This window comes from Zonotrichia leucophrys, chromosome 4, assembly GCF_028769735.1.
Source record: "Zonotrichia leucophrys gambelii isolate GWCS_2022_RI chromosome 4, RI_Zleu_2.0, whole genome shotgun sequence".
In the NCBI taxonomy this organism is placed as follows: Eukaryota; Metazoa; Chordata; class Aves; order Passeriformes; family Passerellidae; genus Zonotrichia; species Zonotrichia leucophrys.
In genome coordinates, this window is record NC_088173.1 from 25595345 (window position 1) to 25617929 (window position 22585).

The window sequence follows — 22585 nt, forward strand, 5'->3', positions numbered from 1 at the left end:
TCAGATGCCCTTACACACAGGCACAGACCTCAAGGTATTTGTCTTTATCTTGGTAGTCAGTTTTCTGTCCCCCACTTTATGTTCTGGTTGTTTGCTGCCTGTATCAAAGAGGAGGAAAGACGGTAGAATATTTGACAGAAATCTCTGTGGAACAGATGCTGAAACGCAGTTATGAGGGCTAAGTACAAATCTTATCTTTCCTGGTGCCAGCATCAGGTTTCTGTAATTTTTAATTACAAGTCAGAGTCTGATAGGAGTTCCCTTATTGATGACCCGGCATTACATTTCTGTTCAGTGTAAGTGGGCACCTGTTTCAGAGACAATTTTTGCATTCTATTGTGAAGGACAAACTGGACCATATCCTACAGGATTTGTTTGCAGTATTAATAATTCCCTATTCTAAAAGACGTCCTGGTGCTTTAATTTCCATAAGAACAGAAATATTGTGTACCTCTTACAAAATGATAGTGGTCTGAGGCAAATGAGGTAAGGAAAGTGGGAGTTAGATTCACTCTGATATATTGTACCTAGCAGAGATATAGAAAACAATTCTGACAAAAATTTGTTAAATGAGCAATTGATTGAGTTCATCCTAGTGGAGGAGAATGGCTAGGGAAGAAATGTTAAAACAGAGAACAGGACTCTTGGAACAATTGCTGGTTTTGAGTCCATGCTATCATAGAATGATCGAATATCTCAACTTGGGGGGGACCCATTAGGACCATAGCCTTGTATTTCTGTTTTCTTTTCTTTTTTTTGCTCAGAAAAATTTCCTTTGGGGGACTAGTTGTGATCATAATACATCCTCCAGAATTTCATTCTGCAATTACATTGCCAAGGAGGAACTTGACTTTATGATTTCTGATAGCCTAGGAATAGCACCTCTAGCACCCCCATGATGGGACACAAATGCACATGTAATGTCTCTTCCCCATTACAGTCTGTACATTTCTCTGAGGTTGTTTCAAGATGAAAACTAGAGCAGGAGAAAAGCCTCCATTCTAAGATCAGGATCTAAAGAGGACAAATAAGAATGAAGGAAGGAAAAATGAGGAGGGAATAGTACAGAGCACAGTGATGGGTCTATAGTAGATGCCCATGGTGACATCCACATTATTTGTCTGCCCCTTGATTCTCACCCATAGGCTCTCAACTGTGCCATTACGGCTGCATACATTCCAACCTTTCTATTCCATGCAGTGTCACCCACCTGCCTCTTCTGCCCTGCCTTTCCCTCCTGAAGAGCCTGTAACCATCCCAGGGCACTCCAATCACAGGACTTGTCCCACCAGTTTCACTTATGCCAACGATATCAAGTCTCTGGCACCTGGCAAAAGTTTCCAGGTCACCTTGTTCCTCAAGCTGCATTCATTGGTATAGAAACATTTTCACAAGTGGTGTTTTGTAGCCAACACTTATGAAGCAGATTGAGGGATTCCCTTCCTGCTCCTTTCCTCTTGCTTTGGCTCACCATGCCACTGTTCATCACTGGCCAGCCTGGTATTCTCCCATTCCCCTTCCCAGACTAGTTTAAAGCTCTGTCAAGCAGCCCTGCTAGCTCCTGTGCTAGAACTCCTTCTCCCCTCTGAGAACGGCTCATCCTGTCAGGTCTCTGTATACGAGGTGGTGAACGGATCACCTCACAGTCAAATATCCAGTATTTTTTATTTGCTTGCACCAGCCGTGGAGCCATGCATTGACCCCAAGGATCTGCCTATTCCTACCAGTATAATTCCTTGTTACAGACAGGTCAAGGAAATCACTACCAGTGTTCCTGATCTATCAACCAATTGTCCCAAGGCCCTGGAGGCTCTATTGATGGAGTGCACAGTATTAGATGAGTTGGTTTAAAAACCTTTATTAGTAAAAGCACTTTCCTGGGAGAGACATCCTTTCATGTCCTGTCTGGGCACAGCAGGACCAGCAGTGACAGCAGCACAGGTGAGTTCCTCATTCTCTTCTCCTGGTGCCCCACAAGGGGAGGTGCTGGTTGAGAAGGGCCCGGGCCAGGAGAGCACCTGCTGCGCTGGTCCCTCCGCTCGGCTTCGTAGGCCGCGTCCCTCAGAAGAGCAGGACAGTGCGGATACTGAAACGTGGAAGGGAAGGGAGGCTTGGCTGCAGCTCAGGAGCAGGCAGTGTGGCAGGCAGGTGTGCCTGGGGACCGGCCACCTTCTCTGCCATCCAGCCTCTTCCTGACTGAGCTGCATGAGGCGTGCAGCAATGGGGCAGCCTTCAAATCCCTGCTGAGGGGAGCCCCTCACGGGATAAGGCCACAGGATCTGTGCTGAGCTGAAGCATGAGCAGGAGGGTTCCCTGTGCTGAACATGGGCTCTTCCCTTGGGGCTGTGGCAGATCTTGCCAGCACTCAGCTGGGAGGCCCTGCTTCCTCAAAAGGCTCAGGTGCTCTTTGGGAAGCCAGTGTTGCATGCTCTGCCTGTTGGAACTTTAGGAGGTGGTGCTGAGGTTTGCTGAACCTCCTGCTGGTCAGGGTCTCACCTTTTTCCTGCACGTAGCAACTCAAATCCCTCGTTCACTTTAGCGAATGGCAGCGTGTGTGTGATCAGCAAGTCCGAATTGAATTTCTTCTCCAAGTAGCCGGAAACTAATTTGGGGATACATTCTCTCGTCTTCCAGCCTAGAAACAGGAGAGACCAGCTGCCTGAATAATAGGAGAAAGGCCCTTTTGGTACGGTAGTGTTACTGTCAGGGTCAGGACTAGTGACCAGTGCTGGTGCCACACCCTTGTGAGATGCTTTCTGCTCTTTGGGATGAGTGGGTTACTGTGTGACACAGGTGGAGGATTATTTGCTTGTCTAGTGCTAATGTTCAATACTGGCAGTGGCGTGCTCCTCTTTAGTTGTCTTTTACTTGAAAACCCTCTTTTCCTATGGATTATCAACTGCCAAGAAAGAAAAAACTGAATAATTTAGAGTGCCTTCTGAAATACAATACCTCCAAGCGCAGATCCCTTCCATGTACGCCCAATCAGCAGAAGTGTGGGATCGATGGAAATCTCTGAACCAGCATCCAGTACACCAACCATCACACAGACACCAGTGCTCATATTGCAGGAAGCCAAGGCAGCAATCTGATGGGACAGGCAGGAGAATGAGAGAGAGCCCTCATGGGTCAGTCAGGGGAGTGCTCTTTTTGTGCAATCTCCTGCTCCTCCCTGGGAATCTGAAAACATGCATATTCCCTTGTGGAGCCGACCTGGAGAGAGTGGGGCTTTTTTTAAGATCATGCTGTTTTCTCTCACAAACATATGCCCAGCACTGCAGGCAGCCTGTGAGGATCTTCCCATGGGCGTGAATTTTGCCCTGAGAGGAGCCTGTGATGATTGGGAGGGAGGACAGGTGCTCCAGTTACACCTACCATGGTGTCCTTGTGCCCGATGGCCTCAAAGGAGTAGTCCACGCCCTGCCCGGTCATCTCAGTGAGCACCTCCTGGATGGGCTTCTGGAAGTCTCGAGGGTTGATGCAGTCGGTGGCTCCCAGCTCCTTGGCCTTGGCAAACTTGTCCTTGTTGATGTCCACGGCAATGATGCGGGAAGCTCCAGCTGCCTTGCAGCCCATGACAATAGAGAGGCCAACTCCTCCAAGGCCAAAAACAGCACAGGTGGAGCCTGGTTTTACCTGCACAGATGGGAGCCTGTGAGTCTCCAGCAGCAAGAGCAGGAGGAGGAGAAGGTTTCTTTTGCACAGGATTGATGAGCATGTGAGGGTGACCCTGGGGTGCTAAACACGCCTGAACACCAACCTTGGCTGTGTTGATGGCAGCCCCATAGCCTGTGGAAAACCCACAGCCAAACAAGCAGACTTTGTCTAGAGGTGCTGCAGCATCTATCTTGGCAACAGTGTATTCTGGGACCACGGTGTATTCTGCAAAGGTGCTGACCCACAGGAAGTGATGGATCTGCTTCCCTTTGCATGAGAAGCGGCTGGTCTTGTCTGGCAGCAGGTTTTGTGGTTCAAAAAAACTGTGGAGGAGATGCAAGTATGTATTTGATTGAGTGAAGCACTGATTTGTCATAAAGTCCATCCCATGTATGTGTAGGGGAGGGCAAAGTAAACTTACTGGGACTTCTGGCAGAAGTTGGATTCAGGATTCCGGCAGAAGCTGCATTCCCCACACTGAGGGATACAAAGTGGGATTACTTTGTCTCCTGCAACAAAATGGATCTCTGTTAGGTGCCTTTAGCTCCACAGTCCCTCAGGGCATTGCCTGTTTAATCACCTTTCCTGAGCTTTATGATGGTAGAAACCTACAATGAACCCTCTTGTTTCCCTGAGAGGATGAATGCTCCACTCCTCATTTGTCTACGTGGGGAACAGATTGGAAAATTGGACATGAGAGTCCAGTGCATTGAGTCTGCACTTAGTTTTTTAACCAGTGACTCAGGAGAAGGGAGAAATTTCTGAGCTCTTGGCAGAGCTGTGAGGACTGAACCCTGGACATGGGTTTGAGTGTGTGTTGGTTACCTGGTTTCACAGCAGTCACTCCTTCTCCAATGCTTTCCACAATCCCAGCTCCTTCATGGCCAGGAATAAATGGGAATTCCATATTAGGCAAGGAACCTTTCAAACCGTGCTCATCTGTGTGACAGATGCCAGTGGCCACAATCTGTTCGGAGAGGAAAGAGTAAATGGTGATTTCTAGAAATAGTCCAGACACTGTTTGCTTCAGTTTGTGGAAGGATTTTCCACAGAACTTCTCTGGGCAGTTAAGGTGATGGGTGGACACTGATCACTGGATTATATCCAAGCTACAGCCACAAGAAGAACAGCTCCCTCAAGGGAGGAAAAAATTATTGAGATGCATTTTTACCTTGATACGGACTTCCCCTGCCTTTGGGGGTGCAACTTCCACCTCCTCAACAGAGAGCTTGCCTGGGGCCCAGGCAACAGCAGCCCTGCACCTGATAACCTGGAAACAACCAAGAGGAATTCATTGCAGGGAAAGGTTCTGTTACAGGGCTTGCAAGGGTTTTCAGGGTGAAGAGAGAGATGAGAATGTTGACCTCATGTTCAGAAGGCTTGATTTATTATTTTATCATATATATTACATTATAACTTTACTAAAAAGAAATAAAGAGAAAGTTCTCAGAATGCTAGCTAAGTTAAGAAAAGAAAAGGAATGAATAAACAAAGGTCTGTGTCTCAGCACAGAGTGGGACCCAGCTCTGCTGTGAGTGGTCAGTAAATCCAAACATTCACCCAAGACCAATCACAGATTCACCTGCTGCATTCCACAGCAGCAGATAACCATTGTTTACATTTTGTTGCTGAGGCCACAGCTTCTCAGAAGGGAGAAAAATCCTAAAGAAAGGATTTTTCACAAAAGATGTCTGTGACAAGGTTCACCTTTGACAACAGCCCAGGACAGTTGTCCTACAATCACCAAAGCCAAGGCTGCACAACACGTGTCTGTGCACACTGCAGCACACACTTCCAGAGCTACACAACTACCCTGTGCTGTTTTCCGAGGGTTGCTGGTTGGGTGGGATTTGGTGAGGGAGCAGAGACATTGGAGTGCTCAGCTGTATGCAATGCCAAACAATGTTCAGTAAACACTGGCATTGTGTGAAGTGTGAAATACAAAATGAAGTGACTGGTTCGTGTGGTGTACGGGCAGATGTGACAGCAACATGGGCGCTTCTGCAGGTTAAGGCAAGCAAGACAGAACTTTTAGTTTCAGTGAGCTGATGGTATCTAAAAAGAGGTTACAAAACAGTCCCAGCCTGGCTGGCAACTGGATCATTTCTCTCCTTGCCAAAAGGATGATTTATGTGTGACATGGCACAAACCCATGCCTGATCAACTCAAAGCAGTTTGGCATCAGCAAGATGGGGCTTGCAGCCTGAAAAGGGTATTGCCACGGACAAGGCTGAGTGCAGGAGGTGAGCGGCTGAAGAGGGCACCACTGGAGAGCTGCGTTTGCTGCCAGAGCAGGAGCTCAGGGTGGGATTTTTGAGCAGGAGGGTGTTTTTCAGGGCAGCACAATTGCAAATTTTGTATGCTGAGCAGCCGAGCAGGACAGAGGGGGAATGCACTACCGAATGCAGAGTCTGGAGAAATTCTCAGGGGTTTGGGAGAGGAGGGAGAGTAAGGTCAGAGGAAAGAGGGCACGCGGAGTGCTGTGCAGGCTGAGCCTTATGCAGCGGATTTGGCCAAGAGCAGGGCACCTAGAAAGGAGGGTAGGAAATGCCTTGTCCTTACTTTTCCCGCAGTGGCCATGTGGTCGTAGCAGAGCCGTGTCTGTCGCTGTCGCTGGCTGGAGGGAAGCTGCTGCCCGGGCGTGCTGCAGGATCCGCCAGGCGTGGAGCCGGAGCAGTCGCGGCGCGGCACCGTCTCTGGAGAGCGCTGGCTAATGAGTATCGGGGGCTGGATGCTGCACAGGGAGTGCTGAGGGGAGGAGCTGGACAGCGGCTGGGAGATGGATGGGGGCAGAAGTCCTCCAGGGAGCCTTTTATCAGTGACTCTGCCCTTGGGTCATTGCCTGCCCTCCCTGCCTGAAAGGGCCAGGAAGCTCAGAAATGTTGGATTATTCCTTCCAGATGATTCTGGCAGGTGTGGAGGGAGGAGATCTGCGTCTCTGCTGGGGCTTCCTTGGCATCCCGTTTTTGCCAGGTTGGAGCATTTGACCTGGTGGCCATTTACACCACAATATTTGCAAAGAGGTTAAAAATTAAAAAATGCAAAGAAAATCCAGTTAAAGGCAGTGAAGATGTGGTGTGGATGCCAAAGACACATTGCTGTCTGGGTTGAAGCTTTACTGTCTGTGGTATTGGAGCTATTTTCACCACAGCAGTAAGGGGAACATCTGTCAAGAAAGGAATTTTTTTCCAAGGACACGTTTGCTTCACTCCAGTGTAGCCAGGTTTGTTGGTTCACATCCCCTGGGCTCTTCAGGTTTCCCCAGAGCTGTTTTCTGCTGAGGCATTGGAAAAGGTGATGTGTAGGAGAAACAGGATGAGCGAGAACTTATTGGAGGACCGTCCTAAGATGAGCACTGTGTGTACTTGAGAACTGTTTCTGTGTTTGGGAAGAGGCCCCACATTTACACGTTCAGTGGAGTGCCCGCAGAGGTTTGTGTTGGTGCTGGCTACTGAATGTCCCAGCCCTTTCTCATGGGCTGGGGGGGAGGTTTGTAGCAGCTGCAGGGCTCAGAGTTGGCTGGCCAAGCCCCCAGCTCTCAAGAACCCTGAACGTATCTCCAGCTCCAGGGATGCAGCCCAGCTGCTCTATCCTGCCCCAGCAGCTGTCTGAGCTCTTGCACAGAGCATGGCAGCCCTGTGGCGGGACAGTGGTCCCAGCCACATGGATGTGCTGCTTGGCATTCAGTTCTCCAGCCCTGCTGGTCAACTCGACCTCTAGGCGAAGACATGCTCCTGTCTTGGAGGTGAGCAACTGGCTCTAGAGCAGACATGCACTTGTGGATCACTTTTATCTGTATTTTAGGTAAACAGGGATGTTTAACAGTTTTTCCCAAGAAATTTCTGCTTTTTCATACATTTGTTTGCACACCTCTGGTAACCTCAATCAGACCATGAACAATGATGATGTATAATTTCCCAGGAATAAGGAGTTTTAGAATGAAGTTTTGAAGATTTTCAGTATTCAGCCTGGTCAACCTGTTGCATTTAAAAAGAAATAAATCTATCATGACTTCTAGTATGCTTTGTGTATCTTGTTAGAGAAAAAAAATTCACTTGTCCAGAGCAATTTTTTTTACTTGTCCAAGCATTTGATAACCCCTGAACAAAACATGGGCTTCTTGTTTCCCAGGTATCTCTGTAGCACAATTGTTCTTATTACTGGGTTCTGTGGTCCCCATCTGATAACCTGGAAGCACTGGAGGAAATTATGTTGTGTGGGAATGATCATTTGGCTTTGATGCACTGTCAAGGAGCGTGATCTTAAAAGCATGTGAAAATAGAGCTGCACACTGGAGCATGTGCCATTTCCTGGTTGAGTGCCTGAGTGGATGGGGTGTGGTGGGAGAGCAGAAACATGGGAGTGCTCAGCTGTAAGCAAAGCCAAGTGATGTTCAGTTAAACTCTGCTGTAGTTCAAGGTCAGAGGAAACACCATTTGTGCTTTGTCTGGTAGTTAGATTGCTTCTTGGGAAATTCCTGGATTTTTCATGAGTTTGGTGGATTTTTCCTGGTGTCATCATGTGCTAGTGGACAGTTGGTGCTCTGATGGGGCATGTGGTCTCTACTCGCTGCCAGGAAAGCTCCTAAAGAGAGGCTTACACAGGGCTGTGCAAGAGCTGTCCAGAGCTGTCCTGGACCCCCCAGGAGTACCTCAGAGCCAGAGAGTCATCAGGAAGAGCTGGCAGAAACCTTCTGTCCAAACTATACAATCACACAAACAAATTCATCTTCAGCTGAGTGTTGATGAGGGTCTGCAGGGCAAAATAAGCTAGGAAAGTATGAACTTTTTGTTGTTTCTGAGTCAGAATACGCTTCATTCCTCCATGTGAAGACAGATCTAGATGGCTGCCTTATGAAATATTCCTAATAAAAATTATATAATGTGTTTATTGTTTTGGACTCCAGCAGCTATTATACTAAAGATACTAATAGCTGGAATTTACTATGCTTGGCAGATGACAACCACAAAAATGGGCTTTGCATCATCCTGAAGAGGACAGAAGTGAGGTTTGTTGTACTTCAGCTCTTTTACACCGATGACTGAAGTTCAGCTCTCAATTGTTGTGTAAATTTAGTTTGTAGACATGTTTAAGGTTAAACTGTAATCTTTGAATTCTCAAATCATTAAACTGTGATCTCTTGTCCTCAAATCATGAAACTAGCTGTGCCACTCAAAGGCTGTTTCTGCTGACAGGTAAGTCATCCATAGCACAGTCCACTTGCTTCACAAGGCACCTCTTCTACCCAGGTTCCATGTGTGTGAGTGCCTGCAAGCTCTGATTAGTCCATGCTAAAGATATGTCAATGTTGACCATATTTGCCAAGATAGAAATAGCCTTGTTTCTGTTTCCACATTGCAAATTCAGAAAACTGTAAGATGCTCTATGGTTGGATTGTTGCAAACTGTTACCACTCACCTGTCTCTTCCCATTTATTCTGTATTCATGCTTAAGAAATTACGGAACCTCCCCTTTGTATAATGGAAACAAAAAACTTGATGTTCATGTTTCTTCACTCTGCTTCCCAAACTTCAGAGGCATTTGTATAAACTGGCCAAAGGTGTTAAACCACACTGATCAACAACTAAAACAGCCTCAAGAAAGAGGCATAAAGGTAAAAAAACTCCAAACCACCAAATACAAACCATAACACAGAACAATAATATGCCAGTTTTACATAAAATATCTGGGAGTGTTAATCTGGTAAAATACTGAGTGGTGAGACATTCTACAGTACCTAAGTCTATGGAGATGCTCAGTTCAGTCGAAGAAAAAACAGAGATAATTTCTCCCAGGCCGAGCCTGGGAATCTTAGAGGAAAGAATTAAAACAACTATTATCTCTCTTTCTGTAACTATTATTAATAGTTATGGTTCTTCACAGTGCGCTATTCATAGTCACCAGTAGTGTGAGATGTTTCTACTTTGAGACCAATCAAGTATCACTTTATTGAGTCACATTATAAGAGATCCATTACTTTCATTAAAGTTAGCCTTCTGATCCACCTGAAGACTGGAGTCTTTCTTTCCATCCCTGACTTGACAGTGTCATAAGTCTATGATTTACTTAAATTATTGATTCAAACACATGGTCACCATAAATTTTAATTTCTGCTATATCATTCCTTGGTTATTAGGCACTGGAATGATACAGTCCTTCAGGATGGATACACAGTTCTAATCTAGAGTTTCACTATGCTGAACTGCAGGCACAAATTTCTTAAGCTTGCAGTGTTATGGAAGCCTAAACAAACAGTGTATTCCTTTTTATTTTATTAAAAGTTGCATATTATAAGTAATTTGTAAAAATCCAAATTTTTAGAACATCTGTGACTGGAGCAAGTCCTGTAATTCATAACTGGCTATTAAAATTGCAGCACAATATAAAGAATATAAAACAGGAATGAGGACAGGGAGGTAGTGGGAAGAAGATGGTTTCATTTATAAATTCTGTTCTTGAAATGTGGGGTTTGAGCTTGATTCTTTTATTCAAGGGCAGTGGTAGATCCTTCAGGAAAGCCTTGGTCTGCATTTCATGTAAGTTGTATTGGAGGACGGTGAAGTTCGTACTGGCACTGAGCCATCCGCTGCTTAATGTCTGGGAATCCTAAAATGTCAGGACACTGCGGATGCTGCAGTATAAAATGACAAGTTAGTGACTAGAAGATCCCCTGGGCTGGCATCAGCAGAACACTGCGGTTTTCTCTTGTAATCTGTGTTATTGCTGTCAAACAGGTACTCCCTCCCTGCCTGCCCCCACCCCAGCCTGCGGCAAAATGTCAGAACAGATGTGCAAACTTTTCTGCAGATGTGGAGAACAAAATTCACAGAAGACTGCAAAGCCTTCACTGATGAAGTCCAGGGCTCCTGGTAATTTATTACTAGCTACAGCCAGAGAAGTTCCTCAGAGAGGGGCTTAGACACATCTTTCCAATAACAGAATAACTGGTACAGCTTATTCTGCTCTGAAACACTGAAGTATTATACTCTGTAAAATGATCCGCTGCAACGTGCTTCCATCTTCAGGATGACTATCAGTATCTTAGAAAAGCTGCTGGCATCTCTGTCCTCAGCACTTTTCCATTTGTTATACTAAAGACTAAAATTAACATTTATAGCCTATGTAAAATAAGGACAGTCAAAAAATGAAGTGTATGCTGCATCGTTAGAACCTGAGAACAAACCTCAGGGGCTGAAATTCTGCTGTTACTTGCTTTCATATTCAGCGCGAGGAACATCTAAAATAACTGCTAGCAAATGACAATGAAAAGAAAACATGAATGTAATTCTTCAGACTCTGTAAGTTATAAACATCTAGAACTTTCAAAGAGGGCAGTCCCCACACATACTAAGATATACAAATGTATTTCCTACTTCTGCTAAGGACAATTTTCAATTCCCATGGTGAGTCTTGTTAAATGTCTCTGTCAAAAAATATTTCCAATTTCATTACCCTGTGAAAATAGTCTGAGCTGAAATTTCATAATATTTGAGGAATGCACAAGAGCTAAATTCCGCGTTTGCAATGTATATATATACCAAGTACTTTAATTTTTTAAAAGCTCCAATGCTCAAGGTAAAGTACCCAGTGACTTTAGGACCAGTTGGACTGGGATTCTATTCCCTAACTCACAAGAGAAATTGGCTACTTCTGTGTCCCTGCTCCTCATGCTGAAATGTTTCTTGGAATATGATGTAACTAACCCTTGGCATTCTACAGCTTGGCACTCCCATGCTTCCTTCATTGTGCGCTTTTTTCCAGTGAGTACTGGGACTTCCTCAATTTTTTGTGCAGTCTTTTCTCCCTCTGCCACACAGTGTCTCTGCTCAGACTAGAATCAGTGTCTCTGCTCAGACTAGAATGTTCCTCTGCAAGGGCCCGCTGCATTGCAGAAGCTGAAGGTTTGCTGACTTTATGACTCCAGCTGCAGCCCATGGGAACACACTGGGAGGGATTAAGGGGCATGCTGGGCTGCCTTCCCCATTCTCTGCCGTGAAGTCAGAACTTTGTCTTACCATAGATCTCCTTTAGGTTATTTATACAGAACCTTTACAGTGAAATTATGCTTACCTCTTCCCTGTCCTTAGAAGATCAAATCCTTCATTGATCTTTGTGAAAGGTAGTGTGTGGGTTATTAGTGGATCCAGAACAAACTTTTTCTTCATATAGTCAGCAACCAGTTTGGGAACTGCATCTTTACTCTTCCAGCCTGAAAAAAACCCCACAGAAAATGCACGATGAAATTAAATGCTTCTGAAAATTCATACAACCCAGGGCAGCTTAGATTTTTAGATAAACTTTCTAAGGCAGAGTAATGGGATGAAATGTAGCAGCATGGCTCTTTAACTTTGTAACACAGGGTGCCAGCAGAAAACATGGGACAAAGTGCAGCTATTCCACATATGGCAAACCCAGCACACCAGTACAAATGTCAGTCTTTACAGAATCCAAACTTTCCCCCACATCAAACACTGTTCCAACTTAATCACGTCATACAAAAGCCAGAGTGCTGACATCCGTGTTGGTAAGTTGAAATTTGATTGTCTGTTCAAAACTGGGGAGTGGGTGGTGGATGTGTCTCTCTTTTATTACAAGCACCACCGGACAAAGTGTCATAAATAGTAGAATGCCCTTTCAGAGGAACTTGATTTGTCTCTGCTATTTTATTCAGGTGTCTTTTTGAATACATAAGAGGAACAGGTCATGAGTGAGAAAACCTGTTGTTGGAAACAAGTTTTCTGTGGCCTTTGAGTTGAGTGAGCTAGGACTTGCTGAGTGTGGGACTGCTGAGAGAGCTCCAAAAAGAGAAAGAATGGGAAGGGACTGTTGGCAGCTGGCCAAGGGCTAAGGTGGGGTCTGACCCCTGTGGAAATCAGCTGAGTATAAGCCCTGATGTCCTTTACAGTTCTGACTCTCCATCTATCCTGCTATCTCTCCCTCTCTTTCTATTCCACTATTGCACTTGCTCTTTTCCTCTCCTCCTTCTGTCCTCTCACCCTCTTTATGATTTTCTCTCTTTTTTTTTTGCTTTATCTTCTCTTCTTTATCTCCTCTTATCTCTCTCCTTCTCATTTTTCCTCCTCTTTATTTTCATCTATCCTACTCCCTCCCTTCCCCCTCATTTTCCTTTTCTCTTTTGCTTCTCTCCCTTTTCTCTCATTTTCCTTCCTTCCTTCCTTCCTTCCTTCCTTCCTTCCTTCCTTCCTTCCTTCCTTCCTTCCTTCCTTCCTTCCTTCCTTCCTTCCTTCCTTCCTTCCTTCCTTCCTTCCTTCCTTCCTTCCTTCCTCTCTTTGTCCTTCCTTCCTTCTTCTTCCTTCCTTTCATTCTTCCTTCCTTCCTTCCTTCCTTCCTTCCTTCCTTCCTTCCTCCTCCTTCCTCCCCCTCCTCCCTCCTCCCTCCTCCCTCCTCCCCCCCTCCTTCCTTTCTTTTCCTTTCCTTCTCCTTCCCCTCCTTTCCTTTCCTTTCCTTTCTTCTCCTTTCCTTCTTTCCTTTCCTTTCCTTTCCTTTCCTTTCCTTTCCTTCCTTCCTTCCTTCCTTTCCTTTCCTTTCCTTTCCTTTCCTTTCCTTTCCTTTCCTTTCCTTTCCTTTCCTTTCCTTTCCTTTCCTTTCCTTTCCTTTCCTTTCCTTTCCTTTCCTTTCCTTTCCTTTCCTTCCTTTCCTTCCTTTCCTTCCTTTCCTTCCTTTCCTTTCCTCCTTCCTTTCCTTCCTTCCTTTCCTTTCCTTTCCTTTCCTTCCTTCCTTTCCTTTCCTTTCCTTTCCTTTCCTTCCTTTCCTTCTTCCTCTTTGCTCTATTTCTTTCTTCCTCTTTCTCCTCTTCCTTTCTTCCCTCCTCCTCCTTCGATTTTTTCCTTCCTTCACTTGACATTATAGTTCCCATAATTAATTCCATTTCAACTTCTTTATCAGCAAAACAACCGTCAACACTGCTTCCAATAACACAGCCTAAGCAATTAATTTCATGTATCCTGTTTCAGTCAAGATGATGTACAAGTTTCTCAAGCCATGTAAATCACATCTTTCCAAGTCCTTACCTCCAAAGACGGAGCCTTTCCAGCTGCGACCAGAGAAGAGAAGCATGGGATCAAAGGTGATCTTTTGTGCTGCAGGGGGCACTCCCACAATCACACTGACTCCATAGTTATACTGACAACAGGCCAAGGCTGCAGTCTGCATTAGAAACAGAGGGACACCCAGGGTCAGGCAAGATTTGTCCTTGGGGCACAGAAGTTTGAATTCCATCTCCTCCTCTCATGGCTCTGCTTGCAATTAATTTTTTGTAGCTGAAACCACATAAAAAATTGTCCATTTTTTCTGCTTACACTATTGTATCTTCTTTCACTGGTTAAGTATGTCCTAGCTTTGCTCTTCTTGTCCATTTTGTCTAAATTATTAGTGATTCTCATGCTCTCACTTTTAGAGAGCATAAGAAATATGTGACCTGTAGCCACCCTGGTGTGGCCAGGGCACTACAGTGAAGTTCCCTTTCCTAAATTTCTGAGTATGCTTCTGTCCCTGCATCTCAGTGGCCGACAGCTGGACTAACAGGTTTGAAGTGAGCTTGGTACTTGGCCAGCTCCTCTTCATCCTCAGTGCTTGGTGGCTTGGTGAAGGGAGTGCTGAGGAGTGTCACCCCTTCCTTTGGTGGCATACCATGGTATCCGTACGGCCGATGACCTCGAAGGAGTAGTCCACACCCCCGTTGGTCATTTCCGTCAACACTTCGTGGATGGGCTTATTGAAATCTTTGGGGTTGATGCAGTCGGTGGCTCCCAGCTCCTTGGCCTTAGCAAACTTGTCACTGTTGATGTCCACAGCAATGATGCGGGAAGCCCCGGCCACCTTGCAGCCCATGATAACGGAGAGGCCAACTCCTCCGAGGCCAAAAACGGCACAGGTGGAGCCTGGTTCCACCTGCAATAACAACCATGTAAACATGGCATAATGTTACAGGCTAGGGAAACTACCATGCACTTCCTCATTGTCAGCAGGATTTCACTTAAGCCACTTGCAATTTAGAGATTACCTGCTGAGAAGGAATTTGCACATGCATACCTGCTAGTGCAGTAGCCAGCTGTACTGTTATAATGCTACGTGTGACTAAGAGGAATTCTCCCTAAAATACATTTCTGAGACCAGGTTTTCATTATATGTCTCAGCTTCGGGTTTAGACACACACTTTTTTTATGATGCTTTATATTCCAGTGGTGTTAAGATCTATAGTGTCACTCAACTCCTGACAGTGCCAGCTCTAAAACTCACATTCATATATTGCTACAATTGTGAGTGTTGCCTATATGTGTTGCTTCAATCCAGTTACAATAAAAAAATGAACTCTGTTGTAACATTTTTTTAGGGGTGATAAAGCTATGAGGGAAAACACTATAGATGGTAATAAATAATTTTACTGGATTTTGAATTGAAGACTTCTGGGTACCCTAGAGACAGAATCTGAAGTAGGCAAAGAACTAGTATCTTCTTTCCACACTGAACTACATAGAGTCTGTACCTTCTGGCTGCCATGCTGACAACCCACTTGCAGGCTAGACAATCTTGAATAGACACCATAAAATATCAGAAACACCCAGCACAATATTTACCTTGGCAGTCTGCAAAGCAGCCCCGTAACCAGTTGAAAATCCACAGCCAATAAGACAAACTTTTTCCAGAGGAGCAGCAGAATCAATTTTGGCCACAGCAGATTCATGCAGTACTGTGTATTCAGTGAAGGTACTTGTACCAAGAAAATGGTGAATTGCTTTTCCTTTACAGGTGAATCTGGTGGTGCCATCAACCATTAATCCACCACTTGTACCAAGACTGTTTGAAAGATGACCAGAAATAATGGCAAGTGAAACTTGTTGATAGTAACCAATTTTGGGTAAAGTCAAATTAAATTAGGGTTGTAAATAATCCAGAAAAACTCACTCAGTTTTACTGCACAGATTACCCTTGGTGTTTAAGCAGTTCTGGCACTCCCCACACTGCGGAACAAAGAGTGGAATAACCTTGTCTCCTAGAAATAAAACAGTAATGACAGAGGATTAAAAAGGCAAACAAGAAGTATGCAGGTAAAAACATGAAGTAACTGTATTTAATCTGCAGGCAAATATACACTAGGAACACAGCCATGGTTTTATTTCCTTCTGCTACATTTTTAAGATGAACCATCTCTCTTTTATATAAAAGACATAATTAGGGCAAAATTATTACAACTAATTTTGATATGCAAAATTTCTGGTGTCTTTCCGCTGAACTGAGTGAGACCTATGTCATAAAACCATGTTATTTTCTCTTAATAATTTAACCCTTGTTAGAATTTTTTCCGTCCAACAAAAGTGTAGAGTAATCCCATCTCATCTTGCAGCACTTGGCTGAAAATTGTCATCTTTCACTGACTGTCTATGAACTGTGGTTCAAAGAGAACACAGGGAGAGGAGCAGCTGGTCCAGATGAGTGTCCTCAGAGCAAACCCTCAGGGAAAAGTGCTGCCTCACCTGCACTGGTGCTGCCCACATGCAAGGCCTGCAGGCAGGGTGGGCAACCCAGCTGTGCCCTGGTGCTTTTAAAGTGGGGTAAGACCTAAGTTCTGGTCAACTTAAGTCAATGGATTCTTTAGCTGTTAAGAGAATTAAAAAGTGCTTTGACTTGTTTGTCATCTATTGCTTTGCTTTGCCTTGCCTTATCCTTGAGAAAGGTGAGCCACATAAACTGTTCAGAGAACCTGCAGCTAATGCCTGATTTCATACAAACAACAGCAAAGACTCTATGTTCTTAGTCCCACAACAGGAAAAGCACTATGTAGGTGGAAAGCAAGCTGCAGATGTTTTTTGCCAAAACCAAAAGAAATTGAGTAGAAAATCTGAAGTATATTGGGGACACAGAAAGGCATAAACAGCAGGTTTATATCCTTTGAGGTATCCTTGAAAAAACTGAAATTGGAATATTTTCCTGTCCAGTAAAAATACTCACGAAAGAAATAATCTTTGACTTGAGGGTCTGGAAACTTAGCACAGGATTTGTTTTCAGTGTTGTTTCATACCTGGCTTGACTGCAGTCACTCCCTGCCCAACACTCTCCACAACACCAGCTGCTTCATGCCCAAGAATTATTGGAAAAGGCATAACCAGTGCACCAGTTATCACATGGTCATCAGAGCGGCAGATCCCAGTGGCCACGATCTGATTCACAGGAAAGACAAGAATATTTCTGCTTTTAACTATGTCATGTCATATGTGGAAGTGAAATGATGTTCTACACTTGGAGAAGCCACTTGCTTCTCCCCAAAATCCAATCTGCACACAATAAATCTACAGGTAAAACAAATTTAGTTGTCTAAGATTTTCATGGTGTTTATTAGTCTTTAATCTACAGGGCAATGCCCCTTTGTGAATCTTTGCTATGCAGTACTGAGCTGTATAGGGAGTCCAATGGTTTTTCTGTAGAACTAATGTTCTAGCAATACAATTTTATAGGGAGAACAGAGTAAATTAAATTATTCCTGATATTTATATATAAATACTTAAAAAGAAAAGTGTGAAATATTTAAAAAGTGTGAAATATTATATAAATATTATAAAATTATGTAAATACAAATTACCCATCACATATTATTTATAAACATATAACTATTGTGTATATTTTGTATTTATTATGTTTAGATTATATGATAATGTATAATAGATATTTTATATAAATTATGTATTATAGAATGATTTTATATTATAGATAATTGCACAATAATTATATTACTGTGCTGTGTATATATTTAAAATATATGTATATATTACATTAAAAAATGTGGGCTACATAGTGTTTTATATGACATTTTGCCTTTTCTTCCAGCTAGAACAGCACTATTTCTTTTGAAATATTCAGGTATGTGTTTACAACTTTTATTCTGACAAATGGATTTGTCAACCCCATGACAGAGTTTTACTCACGTATGTAACACTTGAAGCTGCTCAAAAATTAAGGCAGCTGCTAAATTCCACTGAGGCCAATATCCAGGTAAAAAAGGAAGCCCCCAGGCCTAATGAGCTACTTCCTAGCACAGATTCAAACAAAGTAAAATAAATTTTCTTGCTCCACACTACAGGAAATTCTGATTTTTGCCTTGTACTGTAATTTTTTCAGCCTATTAGAAAAACAGATGTCAGTAAACAAAAAATACAACCCTGAAAAAAATTTTTTTTTAAAAGAACCTCATTATCAAATTAAGGACTTTAAATGTGTTTCATAGAAGCTGACTGATTAGAAACTACTTTCTAGTAGAATGTTTTCGGACTGGGTTTTAAAAATTTATAAAACTAATTCTGATTAAAGCAAGATAGAATTCAAATCATAGGAGGTGTTTTAAATTTTATTTTCAGTACCTTTACACGCACTTCATGTTCTTTTGGTGGGGCAACTTCCACATCCTCAATACTGAATGGTTTGTTGGATTCCCACAGCACTGCTGCTTTGCATTTAATAACCTGCAAACAGAGCAAAGAAAATGGGAATGGCATTTGCATTTTCAATTCACCACACAGATTCTTCCCTTTTGCATGTGAAACTCCTGCTCATATTTGTGTAGATGAGAGGGAAACTACAGGGAAGAAAACCAAACCAAGCAACAAAAAAGTCAACACCAAAGGTCAGTGTAAGCCTGCTTTTCCCCTCACCAAGATCATGTCTGACTTTGCTCATCATTCTGTCACTTCTGTCAAGTTTTCAGCTGCATCATGTGTAATAGTCTCCTAGGTAATGGGATACCCTACCCATTCTCATTGCTCCTTTGCTAACTTCCTTGGTCAATTTCTTTTGCTGTGTAGTATTACTTGTCTGCATTTCTATCTTCCTGAAGATGGCACACTAAATGATGTCACTTATCAGGCTGTGATGGTCTGTATTGCCTAGAACTGTCTGTGTTGGGAACTGACAAAATTGCTAAAAATGGAATTCAGAGCCTAGTACAGCTTTATAAAACTTTTAGTAGAGTTCAAGTTCAGGCATGAGGTGATGACTGAAAGGACACCTGTGCAAACTGATGTAGCACTACACAGAGGTAATCTTGAACAGTCTCTTTAAGTGCAGTATTATGCATGCTAAGGTACCCCCCTTCTCAGAAGGGATATTTGACTCAGGTGGATTTACTACCCAACTATCCAAGACAGGTTTTTTTCCATCTCTTAGACTGAAGTTTGTCCATTAACTCTTCAGGCTTTGTCCAGGTAATGACAGGCTTTAGGGCGCCTCTGACCATCTGCCACTGAGAGAAAAATCCCCTCAGAAAAGAGAAGAGCACTGTCCACACCTAATCCTAGGCTCTCAAACAGGTTTCCTCCCTGCAAGCTCAATCCTAGTGTATTCAAAAGCAGTGGGACCTCTCTGTCCCAATAATTGCTATTCCTCCTTGGAGGTGTTTGAAGATTTCATTCTAGGTCTTTAAACAACTCCAGTCCCTGAAATATTACTTTCCTGGGTGACACACTATAAAGTCCTCAGTCCTCGTGTTAAGTCTACTGACTGAAAGTGTCCAGGTGACATGATCTTGAAAAGGAAACAGAGGGGAATCAAATCCAGGATGCAAGAAGTTTAGCACATGCATATTTATCACGTGTGACCACGACAACTTAACACCAGCGTGCTGCAAAAGTCACAGGGGAAAACAACAAACAAACAAATGTTTAGTATCAAAACTTTTGAAGTAGAAGTAGAAATAATGTCTGATTACCCACTAACTGAAAACTGGTAACAAAGAAAATAATTACTAGGAAATTCTAACCAAATAAAATAGCAGACTTCCAGCAGCTAGACACAGAAGTGGGGTGGGCACAATGCTTTGAAAAAAAATGCATCAAGAGATATTTGCACTAAATTTAAATTTAATGTTTAGATGCAAGTGTGGTTAGTGAAAAATTCACAAGTGTGGTCAAAGATCACATTTCAAAGGGCACCAGCTTACTGAAAAAGGCAGTGTATATATTTGTATTGTATCCCACATAACACAGTGATGATCCCATGACTTGCACATGCAAAGCACATGTAGTGTTTCTAAGAACAAAGGTCAACAACTGTGGATTGCCGAGAACAAACAAATCTCTCCTATAATGAGACATTATTAATTATGTATTTTTCTGACTGCTTAGTCCCTGTGAGCTCTTATGGACTGCAATAGGATCCCACAGATGCAGCAACAGCACAATATCACCCACCTCATCTGCTAAGACAAGCCCTGCCATAACAGTTGTTTCTCTGCTCCTGTGTTCTACCAGCTGAGTGAGTTACTGCAGGGGGAGGGCAGGTGTAGAAACACACCCTTCTGTAGGACACACGTTATGCTGTTTGGTTACATAAATTGCAATTGTAACTCCCGTGTTATTCTCAGATAAACATGGTGAAATCAAAGCAGTTACGCTACATCACAACCCTTCATTTACTGATCGCCATCCTATGCTGAGTAGGGGACTGAACTTGGTGAATTTACCTACAGTAAGCTACAATTAATTTTGTATTTGCAGTAACTCAGAGTTAAAGAGCATTTTTTCCTCTCTCTTTTGGTTTTAGAATAGTGAAGACAGCTGGCAGTAACAGCAAATGATCTTGGTGCTATCTTAAGACACATTCTAGGAAGGTGCCTGCTTTCAGTTGTTTTCCATTTCTAGTTGCATGTCCCTTAATCCCTCTTGCAGATCCCTGGGTGCCTGTTATCATCTTCCCAGCAGTGCAAGAAGGAACATGTATTGGTATCAACCTCCATCTCTCTTGTAATCTAATTTCTACAAAGATATAACTTGAGTCACAGTTCAATATTGCATTGCATGTGAAATTTACTTCTGGTGTTCATTAACTAAAGTCCGAGACTTGTTATATGCATATTCAAATTTAATAACTGTCCTAATGGCAGCACAATTCACCCTGAAATTTCACACAATATTAGCTATATCTTCTTTTTAGAAAACAAGCTGATAGAATTATAAATAAACTAAAAATAGTTTAAACTACTATAGGATCTCAGAATGGAAATAAATACATTGATCTAAACATTTAGTACATTCTATCATATTTTAAACTATCCAATCAGAGATTAAAAAGTTTGCTAACCCAGACAGGATGTTATACTTATTCTGGTGCTATTACCTTATGTTGCCTCAAATAAACTATTGCCTTGAAGAGTTAACAACCATTTCCTAAGAAACTACAGTAGCCTGCAAATAAAGGCAGCTCTTCTGTACCAGCTCCATCCTAAACTTTAATCTGTGCTATACCACCAGGACTTACAGTGTTCCTGCAAAGAATTCACATTTAAAAATGTATTACTCAGCTGCAGCAAAGAAATTTTCCTAATACAAACTGTTGCTTACTTTGCCTGCCGTGCTCATGTTGACCGCTGTGTCTGTTTCAAAGCTTGCCACCGCTGATTTCTTGCACCAAGAACTCAGTCACCCCAGAGCAGCTGGGTTGCTAGCACCACAAGCCCTCTCCAGCACACGGGAACCTGGCTGTGTGAAGTGCTCCCACAAGTGGACTGCTCTGATCTTTTAGCCAAGCCTCCCAGCTCAGAGTCCCACCCCTTAATCAGAAGAAGTGCTAGAATGAGAGTGAAGCACTCATCGGATTAAACCTCACTCTTTCAGTGCTTCCCTCTTCTTGACTCCTTTGTCATGCTCTTCCTACCCTTTTTTGCAGCTCACCTGTGGTTGCCCTCGATTTCATGGGACAAAAGCAACAGCCCTGGCTAGAAGTTATTTCCCTTTTTCCACCTCCCTGGAAGCTGATCTCCCAACCCACTACTCTCAGGGGCACTGTAAGTGCAAAGAGAAACGGAGAGAGTGGCTCTTGAATTCACAGCAGCAGGGACACAGTGAGAACATGAAGGCTTTGCTGATGAACTTTGGTGACACTTGTAAGAGCCCAGCTCATCCATGAAGACATGGGATTGTGCAGGCTGCTTAAGAACCATACACTGACTGTGTGCCTGTGGCTGTATGTGCTCCCGAATTCTTAGTGTTACAGTCCGGCTACTCATTAATCTGTTGGACTGGCTTTCACTGTGTCCAAGGACAATGTGCCAATCATGCTGAGGGCAGAACAAAAATCAGTAAGTCAGAAGTGCTGTGACAGAATGTTTCTTACCACACGCAACACCCTGCTTGTTTTGTGCCTGACCTGTTGGTTCTGTCAATACCCACAAGCACAGCCCCATCACTGCTCACATGCCCACACACTTTCCCTCTCCGGGCACTACACGTTGGTGCAAGGGACTGGGTGGAAGTCAGCACTGCATGCCTTTCCTTTCAAGCCTCGTCTATTTTTAAATTATGCCCAGCATCCTGAAATCAAGATTTTTCTTTCATAAACAAGTAAAAAAGAGATAAAATGCTGCATATAACCTTAGTAGTAATTACTAAGTATAGCATTCTCTCATGTTTACCTGTATGACTGTAACTAATTCAAGAAGAGATTCTTCTCTTCCCTAGTCATGCTGGCTACTCTATTTCTGATCCAGGCCAGGATGCCACTGGCTTTCTTGGCCACTAGAGCACATGCTGACTCATGTTCAGCTGCTATCAACCAGCACCCCAGGTCCTTTTCTTCCAGGCAGCTTTTCCTGTGGTGCTTCATGGAGTTGTTGTTACTGAGGGCTGGACTTGGCACTTGGCCTAGTTGAACATCTGTGCTGGTTTTGGCTGGTGCAGAGTTAGTTTTCTTCACTGTGGCTGGTTTGGGACTGGGTTTTGGATTCGTGCTGAACGTAGGGCTGATAACGGAGGGATTTTTTGGTATTGCTAAGCATGGTTTATAGAGCCAAGACCTTTTCTGTGTTTCGTATGGCCACACTGGTGAGGAAACTGGGGGTGTGGGGGAGGCTGGGAGGAGACATAGCCCGGACAGGTGACCCAAACTGACCAAAGGGCTGCACCAGACCTCATGGCATCATGCTCAG

General features: G+C 43.5%; 2 protein-coding genes across 2 annotated transcripts; both read right to left on the minus strand.

Moving 5' to 3' along the window:
• Positions 1-1834: 1834 nt before the first annotated feature.
• LOC135447338 (alcohol dehydrogenase 1-like) lies at positions 1835-6597 on the minus strand. Its single transcript, XM_064712269.1, has 9 exons — positions 6220-6597; positions 4829-4927; positions 4483-4624; positions 4079-4166; positions 3761-3980; positions 3376-3636; positions 2953-3088; positions 2497-2635; positions 1835-2086 (listed from the first exon to the last, which is right to left on the minus strand). The coding sequence occupies exons 1-9, from the start codon at positions 6235-6237 to the stop codon at positions 2062-2064; spliced, it is 1128 nt and encodes a 375-aa protein (XP_064568339.1). The 5' UTR covers positions 6238-6597; the 3' UTR covers positions 1835-2061.
• A 2980-nt stretch (positions 6598-9577) lies between these two features.
• On the minus strand, positions 9578-21168 carry LOC135447339 (alcohol dehydrogenase 1). The gene is made up of 9 exons (XM_064712270.1): positions 21003-21168; positions 18030-18131; positions 16697-16835; positions 15583-15670; positions 15255-15474; positions 14308-14568; positions 13689-13824; positions 11728-11866; positions 9578-10288 (listed from the first exon to the last, which is right to left on the minus strand). Exons 1-9 carry the CDS (start codon positions 21018-21020, stop codon positions 10264-10266), a joined length of 1128 nt encoding a protein of 375 aa, XP_064568340.1. The 5' UTR covers positions 21021-21168; the 3' UTR covers positions 9578-10263.
• Between the last annotated feature and the right edge of the window lie 1417 nt (positions 21169-22585).

What these genes read in the sequence shown, in the direction of transcription:
- LOC135447338 (XM_064712269.1), bottom strand. An exon ending in AACTTCTGCCAGAAGTCCCA is followed by an intron (nt 3,981 to 4,078) that starts GTAAGTTTACTT and finishes TCTCCTCCACAG; the next exon opens with TTTTTTTGAACCACAAAACC. An exon ending in CTGCCATCAACACAGCCAAG is followed by an intron (nt 3,637 to 3,760) that starts GTTGGTGTTCAG and finishes CCATCTGTGCAG; the next exon opens with GTAAAACCAGGCTCCACCTG.
- LOC135447339 (XM_064712270.1), bottom strand. An exon ending in AGTGACTGCAGTCAAGCCAG is followed by an intron (nt 15,671 to 16,696) that starts GTATGAAACAAC and finishes TTTTATTTCTAG; the next exon opens with GAGACAAGGTTATTCCACTC. An exon ending in TCGGCCGTACGGATACCATG is followed by an intron (nt 13,825 to 14,307) that starts GTATGCCACCAA and finishes TTTCTAATGCAG; the next exon opens with ACTGCAGCCTTGGCCTGTTG.